Source organism: Chinchilla lanigera, unplaced genomic scaffold, assembly GCF_000276665.1.
Source record: "Chinchilla lanigera isolate Chin_1 unplaced genomic scaffold, ChiLan1.0 scaffold00066, whole genome shotgun sequence".
NCBI lineage: Eukaryota > Metazoa > Chordata > Mammalia > Rodentia > Chinchillidae > Chinchilla > Chinchilla lanigera.
The window spans coordinates 4,484,956-4,495,068 of NW_004955467.1; the positions used below are offsets into that span (position 1 = coordinate 4,484,956).

The 10,113-nt window shown below is 36.9% G+C and overlaps 1 protein-coding gene across 1 annotated transcript in view; it reads right to left on the reverse strand.

The window, feature by feature from the left end:
* The window catches only part of Arhgap44 (Rho GTPase activating protein 44), a 162,140-nt gene that overhangs the window by 56,218 nt on the left and 95,809 nt on the right, over nucleotides 1-10,113 (reverse strand). Inside the window, exon 8 of the mRNA XM_005399741.1 lies at nucleotides 8,960-9,077. Coding sequence (XP_005399798.1) covers nucleotides 8,960-9,077 — 118 coding nt within the window. The remainder of the gene's footprint in view (nucleotides 1-8,959; nucleotides 9,078-10,113) is intronic.

Genomic DNA, 10,113 nt, shown 5'->3' on the forward strand with positions numbered 1-10,113 from the left:
ACACACACACACACACACACTCACACACACACATACACACACATATATGACTTATCCTTTGGGTAAAATATGCCTAATGGGTCACACAAGAGCTCTTTCAAGGTATAAATAAATAAATAAATAAATATATGTGATTAAGTTTTTAATGACGGAAGGAAGCCAACATAAAAAATCTCAAGACAAATGGCACACTGAAGAAAATACTGTATCTGCAATAAAACAGAAAAGCTTCATTTCCCTAGTATGTATACAAAGAACTTATATAAATTGATCTTTTAGAAAACAAAAGAAATGCTGAACCAATTGGTAATAAATATAAGTAAATCTCCAAATTCAGAATGTGTGTGTGTGTGTGTGTGTGTGTGTGTGTATTGCAGTAAATGTATAAAGATATACTCATGACTGCTATATTCAAAATAAACTTACAATATATTCAAAATAAACATAATAACACAGAGACAGCTTCCTCCTCCTACAGAGGCAAAACTAAAGAGAGATGCAACATTTATTACAGGTAAAGATGAGGGCAACTGTATGAATTTTTATAGAGAAATGTAAATTACAATTTTTCTTTTCAGAGAAGAAAACTTTCAATATAAATTAATTTCACAGACTTGATCTAAAATATCATTTTGGACTTGGGTGATCATCTTTTGCCCTCCAGCCTTGCTTCTGCTAAGAAGGTGCTAAGGTGCTAAGTTTACAGTTACCACAGTTTCTCATTTGCTAGGCTGTGCTTGATGCTATTGTTATTGCTAACTGTACTACCTTTGCAAAAATGTCATACATGTTCTAATCAGTTCTTTCCCTTGTATGACAGGACTGTGACTATCTGAGGTCATAACCATTGCCATGGTGCAATATGGATTGGACGCAGAGTCAAACAGATAGTAATTTCTCATCCTTAATAAATTGGGAAGATAAGTTCTTGGGACAGAATCCAAGAAACACCTAGAAGATATCTCTGAGGAGTAGACATTTCCTAGGGAAGCCTCAATACTAGTGATAAAGCTACCTATTATAAGAAATCTACTAGCATCAACACAGAAAACAAAATAAAATTAAGAATAGAAAGTGACAAGATGAAAAAGCAAAATGCAACCCCAGAACTCCAGCCTACCCTGGACAAATCCAGAGGACAATGAGAGAGGAAATCCATCTGCTGTAAGCCATCCACTGCAGCCTTCTGGAATGATAGCAGCAGAAGTGAAAAAACAAATGGATATGGCTATAGAAAAAATAACCTCTCATGTAAAAAAATAATCATCAAAATAAAAAATATGCTCAATAAATCTACAGTAGACACAGAGGAAAAAAATAATAGATGAGCTTAGGAAAATAATGGAAACCACAAATGTCCAAATAGGAAAGAAAGTATCCATGAAACAGATCCAAACAGATATCCAGGAGATTAAAAATTCCACTGAAAGTATACACAACAGATTGAATACAGATGAGGATAGAATATCAGATCTAAAACAGAAGATAGCAATTAGGGGCCACACAAAAAAAGATACCTTAAAAATAGTGAGGGACCATGAAAAATCAATCCAACAGCTGCAAGGTGATGCAAAGAAGAATAAGATAAGATTGATCAGAGTCAATGAAAAAACTAAAGATAGCACAAATGCCATTAAAAAGCCTCTGCACAGAAGTAAGGCATAAAACTCCCCAAACATGGATAAAGAATTTGACACACATATAAGTGAGGCTTATACAACTCCAAATAGCCACAATCAAAATAAATCTACACCAAGGCATATAATAATCAAGATTCCAGAAATTTGCACAAGAAAAGGATATTAAAAGTGGTCAGAGAAAAGAAACAAAATAACCTATAAAGGAAAGCCTATCAGAATCCCAGCAGACTATTTGAAACAAACCCTCCAGTCATGGAGAGCTTGGAGTAAAGTATTTTAGGCCCTAAAAGAAAACAATCTCCAACCCAAATTGATGTACCCCACAAATTCATCATTCAAAATCACTGGAGAAAGAAGATATTTCCAGGACAAAGAACAACTGAAGAAATTTATGACTACTAAACCAGCTCTCCAAAATGCTCTGTAGTATACTTTAGAACGAGATAATGAAGATTGCAATTCCAAGAACACAAATAGAAAAAAGCCAGTAAGTAGGGCAAGTGATTAAACTGAGGAGAAAGACAGGGCACAAAAAAACAGGAACATAATATGAGACAGATAAGACAGTACATATTAGTTATAACCATCAATGAAAATGGTCTCAATTCATCATTCACCAGAAACAGACTGGCAGAATGGATAAAGAAGATCCAACAATATACTGCATATAAGAAATACATTTAACTAAAAAAGAAATTCAGAGGCTGAGGGTCAAAGGATAGAAAACAATACTCCATTCAACAAGAATCCAGAAAAAAGCAGGGGTAGCTATTCTATTTACAGGCAATGTGAAGCCAAGACTGATCAAAAGAGATAAAGATGGTCATTACACACTTGTTAAGGGGAAGCTCCAAGAAGAAGTGCTAACAATCAAACATATATATGCACCAAATACTGGTGCATAAAACTACATAAAACAAGTATTAACAGACATGAAAACTCAAATAAGCACTAACACAATTTTAATGGGGGACTTCAATACCCCACTTTCACAAATAGATAAACTAGACAAAAAAAATCAACAAAAAAATCAGAATTAAACCAATCCTGTGAAAAATGGCCTAGGAGATGTCTATAGAGTGTTCCACCCCACAACATCAGAATATACATTCTTCACTACTGCACCTGGGATGTTCTCCAAAACAGGCCACATACTGGCCCACAGAACATGCTTACATAAATGTGAAGGAACTGAAATTATCCCATGAATATTATCTGACCATAGAGTAAAGAAAGTTGAAATCAATGGCAAGAGAAACCACAAAACTCCACAAATGCATGGAAATTAAATTAAACCTTCCTGCCAGTGTGTCACAGATGAAATTAAACAAAAAATTAAACAGTATCTACAATTAAATGATAATGCTGATATAGCATACTGGAACTTATCAGTCACAATAAGAGCAGTCCTAAGAGGGAAATTCCTAGCAGTGAATTCTCACATCAGGATAACAGCCCAAGCTCAAATAATCTAACACTGAATCTCAAACTTCTAGAAAAAGAACATGGGCCATGGTACAACTCAGCAGCACAGCACCCACCTAGCCATCACAAGGTCCTCAGTTCAATTCCTGGTGCAAAAAAAAGAAAAAGAAAAACAAACCAAACCTAAGCTCATACAAGGGAGAAAATTATAAAGATAAGAGCAGAAATTAATGGAATTGACACTAACAAAACAATACAAAGAACTGATAAATCAAAGAGTTGGTTCTTTGAAAGATTAAATAAAATTGATAAACCCTTAGTCAAACTTATCAAAAAGAAGAAATAAAAGACTCCACTTCATGCAATTAGGAATAAAAAGAGTGAAACCACCATGGGTCCTGAGGAAATCTAGATGATCATCAATACCTACTTTGAGAACCTGTACTCTAAGAAGATGGAAAACACTGAAGAAATGGAAGGATCCCAAGATGTACATGAATTACATGTACATCTAAATAACTCAATGTCAGTCAATGAAATTGAAAATGTAATTAAAAACTTAGCAACAAAACAAAAGCCCAGATGCTGATGGATTCACTGCTGAATTACACAAGAAATTTAGAGAAGATCTAATGCCACTATTTCTCAAACTCTTCAATGAAATTGAAAGGAAAACAATACTCCCAAAATAATTCCTACAAGTAAGTATTTCCCTGATATCAAAACCAGGGAAGGACCCAACCAAAAAAGAAAATTATAGGCCATTCTCCCTAATGAACATAGATGCAAAAATCCTCAGTAAGACACTGGCAATGAGAATGTAGCAAATCAGGAAAATTATACACCATGGCTAAGTAGTATTCATCCCAGGGACACAGCGATAGCTCACCATATATAAATCAATAAATGTAATACACCATAGCAACAGAACCAAAGACAAAAATCAAATGATCATCTCAATAAATGCAGAAAAAAGCATTTGACACCCAATCATGATTTTAAAAAACCTACAGAAATTTGGAATAGATGGTCTTTATCTCAATCTGATCAAAGCTATCTATGACAAACCAACAGCCAACATCATAATAAACGATCAAAAACTGAAAAGCTTTCCCTCTAAAGGCAGGAATAAGACAACAATGTCCACTATCACCACTCCTATTCAACAGAGTTTTGAAAACATTAGCCAGAGCAATTAGATAAGAAAATCAAATAAAAGAAGTAACAATAGGAAATGAAGAAGTTAAATTATCATTATTTGAAGATATGATACTTTACATAGAAGACCCCAAAACCTCCACCAAAACACTTCTAGATTTAATAACCAAATTTAGTATCATAGCTGGCTACAAAGTCAACACTCAAAAATCAATAGCACTCCTGTAACAAACAACAAACACATTGAGAGAGAAATTCGGGAAACAACACCTTTCACAGTAGCATCCAAAAAAAAAATGAAATACTTAGGAAAGAAATTTAACAAAGGAAGTAAAGGATCTATACAATGAAATTTACAATAATCTGAATAAGATGACTGAAAATGGCCATACTCCCAAAATTGTTATACAGATTTACTGCAATCTCCATCAAAATACCATTAGCATACCTCACAAAAATAGAGAAAACATTCCTAAAATTCATTTGGAACCAGAAGAGGTCTGGAATAGCAAAAACAATTCTAGGTAACAAAGGCAAGTCAGGGGGCATCACAATCTCTGATTTGAAATTATGCTACAAAGCTACTGTGAAAAAAACAACATGGTACTGGCAAAAAAACAGGCCTGAGAATCAGGGGAACAGATTAGAAGATGCAGAAACAACTCCAAACACACTCAGCCACCTTATATTTGACAAAAGGGTCAAACACGTTCACTGGAAGAAAGACAGCCTCTTTAATACACGGTGCTGGAAAAACTGGTACTCCAAATGCTGAAGACTAAAACTAGATCCTTGTCTCTCACCAGGCACTAAATTAAAATCAAAATGGATCAAAGACCTAAATATTAAAACAGAAACACTAAATCTGCTGGAAGAGAAAATAGGTAGAACTCTTGAAGACACAGGTGTAGGCAAAGATTTCATGAACAAAATCCCAATCACATGGAAAATATTACAAAGAATCAAGAACTGAGATCACCTTATCCTATTAAAAAGCTTTTGCACAGTGAAAGAAATCACCAGTAGATGGAAAAGACAACCTACAGAGTGGGAAAAAAATTTAGCAAGTTGTCCCTCAGACAAAGGACTAGTATCTAGAATATACAAAGAATTGAAAAAAAAAATAGAGCCCCTCAAATTTAAAGACCCAACCCAAAAATGGGTATCTGAAATGAAACACACTTTTCAGATGAATAAATATAAATTGTAAATAAATATATGAAAAAATGTCCAATACCACTCATTTAAGAGATGTAAATTAAAACAACACCGAGACTCCATCTCACCCAAGAAATAATTGCTATTATGAAGAAATCAACCAATAACAAATGCTGGCGAGGCTGTGGGGAAAAAGGAACCCTTCTCCTCTGTTGGTGAGAGTATAGACTGGTGCAACCACTATGAAAATTAGTGTTGAGATTCCTCAAAAGGCTAAGATTAGAAGTGACATTTGACCCAGCTATTCTCAATCTGGGTGCCTTCCTGGAAGAATTAAAATCATCATACCATAGTGATGTATGTACATCCATGTTTGTAAAGCTAATCTTGGAAACAACCCAAATGCCCATCAACCGAGGAGTGGTTAAAAAAGATGTATGTTTTTATTGTTATTATTACAATGGGGTACTACTGAGTCATAAAAGAGGATAAACTTGAGATATTTCTAGGTAAATAGGTGTATCTTCAGGCCATACTTTTAAGTGTATAAATCAGACACATATGTGTAATTATAGCATTGTCTCCCTGATGTGAGAAACTGAAAGAGTATATAAGGACCAAAATGTAAAATAGATATTGTGAAACAGAAAGAATTTTTTCAAAAGGGAAGAGGAACTAGGGATGGGGGAGGGGGAAAGAAAGGAGTGGAAAAGAAAAAATGATAAAAGGACAAAGTGGAAACAAAGGGAGGGGAAGAAGGGTTGAAGGGAGGGGAGGGAATTGGGAAAAATGATGAATCAAGATAAATCATGTACAGGTACAAAATCTCTATGATAAATGTGATGACTATGTATTACTAAACTGTACCAATAAACTTAATTAAAAAATATATTTTTGGGGGGCTGGGCATGGTGGTATACACCTGTAATCCCAGCACTTGGGAAGTTGAGGTAGAAGAATCACCATAACATCAAGGCTAGCATGAACTACACAGTAAGACCCTGTCTCAAAAAAAAAACATTGTTTTGAGGAAGTTATCCTACAGAAAAAATACTTACCATAATAAAATGATGGATGATAGATAGGTAGATGGATGGATGGATGGATGGATGGATGGATGGATAGTTCACATATTTGTTTTGGAGAGAGTAAAAAACAAAAAACATACTGGTCTGAATGTTGCTCAATGGAAAAATAAGTATCTGTTGTGTATGTGCATACATATATATGTGTGTATATGTGTGTACATATATATATACAAATGTTCCTATACATTTATATATGGAATACTGTGTACTTATTAAAAGATTAAGATTTATAAACTAAGATCTACAGTGTAAATTTAGACAATGAAGTAGTAGACTAACATAGTACAAAGTTAGTGTGACTGTTTTATTAAAAACGCAACAATGGGGGTGGGGATTTAGCTCAGCAGCAAAAGCGCCTGCCTCGCAAGCGCAAGGTCATGAGTTCGGTTCCTGGTACCGGAGGAAAAAACCAAAAAAAAAAAAAAAAAACGCACCAGTAATAATGCTAGATGTAACTGTGTGCTTCCATGATTATGAAGAAAGGTATGAAGGGCTGTGTAGTAGCCTCTAAGGCTGGTTACCTTATCATTAAAACTTCTGTAGCTACTTGGCATGTAAAGTACTCTGTCACATAAAGTTTTTGTTTTTTTTTTCCAGTACCGGGAATCGAACTCACAACTTCATGCTTGCCAGGTTGGCGCTGTGCTGCTGAGCTAAATCCCCAGCCCTGTCACATAAAGTTTTAATAAATACTGGTGGGAAGAGGAATTCATTACCTTGTTTAGAAATGTGTTGCTGGGCAGGAAGGGAGAATTATTGGTGCTTTTATAACCTATTTTTTCATTGGTTATGATAAACATGTATTACTTTTATAATCTTTCAAGAAGTATGTATTTTCAGCACCACAGTGAATGCAAACATCTCACAGAAATGTGTAAAGCTATGGCACCTTTATTCTGATACATTATTCAGCTCAGTCTTTTTTTTGTTTGTTTGGTTGTTTTTTTGGTTTTTCTCTGGTACCGGGAACCGAACTCACGACCTTGCGCTTGCCAGGCAGGCACTTTGCCACTGAGCTAAATCCCCAGCCCTCTGATACGTTATTCACATTCAGTTTCCCCTCTTAACAGCACCCTCTCTTGTCTATTGGAAAAGCTATTTTTAAAACAACATTCTTAGCTGAAGAACACAGATCCATGGCAGACAGAGGCTACACACAAAAGTAAGATCAGCCAGAGAGAAGAATTATACTTCTGCAACAGCACACAGGCTTGGTATCTGCCATTTTTACACCAGAGTCCAAATAACAAATCTGCTGGATGAATGTCTGGAGTACTGGACTCATGCCATTTGCTTCCACTGGACTATAAGCTGGGAGACAATAAATTCTTTTAAATATCTATTAATGCTTCTAATTTCAGAGAAAGATTCTATGTTATTCTGAATGTCATCTGAATGTGAGGTAAAAGCCACCTGTACAGAGTGGTTGTAAAAAAAAATAAGCCAATGGACAAGCTAACAAGACTAAAGAAAGCCACAGAGAGCAGACAAGTCTGCATGAAAGATGCTTATTTTCTGTGAAACTATATGTTATTAAGACAGCAAGGACCCAAAATGGATATAGAAATATGATGTTGTTGCTTGGATCTAAATACAGTTTCAGTTTCCTTAGAAATCCAAACTGGGGCCGGGGATTCAGCTCAGTGGCACAGCGCCTGCCTGGCGAGCGTGAGGTCCTGAGTTCAATGCCTGGTGCCCAAAAAATAAAAATGGAAATAGAAATCCACACTGACATCTGTGCATGTAATCAGATGCACTCACACACTACAGTGTCATGAACAGTGCACTGTTAGTTCAGCCCTCGCTAATGTGTGTGCGGAAAATGGACAGGTACCACCCCATGAGTGTAGGGTCACAGTGTTTAGAACAAGGTGGTTTCTTGAAAGTGGGAAATTTATTGATTGATTGATATTCTGCAACTGTCTCTATAGCTAACATTTCAGCTTCAGAGAGAAACATCTTCCAGAAAGCACAGGACAGATAAGGTGACTCAGGAAATGTTAAAAGGCAGGCAAGAAAAGAAACAGTTTAAGTCAAGGGTTATGTATATCTAAATATTCTTTTTTTCTTTCTTTCTTTTCTTCTTTTTTTTTGCTGGGAATCGAACTCATGACTTCATGCCTTGCCAGGCAAGTGCTGTGCCACTGAGCTATATCACAAGCCCCTAAATTTTCTATGTGACCTAGAATTTATTTTCTGGAACTCATATTATACATAAGCTTCCCAGAGAAATAAAGGTCATTTTCTCCTTGCCCACCGCACAAGATCACCAGTGATAATCCGAACTACTGCCCTGTCTAGGTCACCGCCTACACCCCCATTCCTTGATTCACCCTGAACTCTTTGGAGATGAGAACAGGCAACCTGGGCAACATTCACCTCTACTAGAGGCTCACTAACAGAGCTTAAAGAGAACTTCAGTGAACAAAATAGGAAATCCCTGAGGTCTCCCCAGTCTGTCTCCGGAGAGAGGAGCAAAGAGGGAGGTACCCTGCAAATCTCCACTCTGTTGGCAGCCTCCTCCATCTCTTCCCTGAGGGCATCAGCTTTGGCACCCGCAGGCTGTAAGCTGCTGGACAGACCTGAAGACTTGGAAGTCTGCTGCCACCTGATGGAAAACAGGAGAAAAAGAGGAGAGAGGTGAGACAGGCAGAGCCCTGGGGAGTTCCCAGGGAGGCTGGGGAAACACCTGGCTACAAACACCACCCAGCAAACGCTGTGCTCTGACTAGAAAGGAGAGGAGACGCAACAGTACCAAGTATGTCACCAGGAGAATGGGGCTCCCATTTCCACACTAGGACTGGTGAACGGAGCTGAGCCTCCATTGCCCCTCCAGAGAACAAGCCTCCCTCAACATGCCACCACTCCCCTACGCTCATTGCAACGTGGGGGGCAGCCCACGCTCACTGTCTGACTAGTGCTGTCTTTTTTGTTTTAGTTAATATTATTTTTCATTGGCAAATTATGACTGTTCATTTACAGGGCACAACGTGATCCGCTGATACATGTATATCATGTGGGGTGATTAAAACAAGCTATTTAGCACATCCATCACCTACATTTTCTTTGGTGCTGAGGATCAAATACAGGGCCTTGTGTATGTAGGCGAGTGCTCTACCACCACTAAGCCATACCTCCTCGCAACTCACTTATCTTTCGTTGTGAGACCTATGAGATTTAATCAGGCTGACTGTCCTTAAAAATAATATATTATCTATTTCAAAATAACTATCACTGTCTTTAAACACAGTCTCTGACATTTACATTCCCTATGGGCATCTGAGCTTGGAAATTCACTGACTTGGCTAAAGCCAATAATGTAAATTGAGCAGGAAGATATACCAGTAAGATTAAAAGCAAACCTGAAAGCCAAAATCTCTACTGATAAACACACAAAAAACTGTATAAACATTTAGATACCTCACTTATATTTCCTGAAAATGTGTCTTTGAGGAGAGAATACTGGCTTCTGAAAAAGCCTCTCGGAAAACATTCAGGGGGATCTATCAGTACTCCTGGTTGCTATGACCTTTTCAGGAGTTACCAGGAGCAAGACACAAAAGAAGTATCCTTCTATCTAGAACATATAAAGAATTAAAAAATTTCAGCCCCTCCAAATTCAAAGACCCAATCCAAAAATGGGC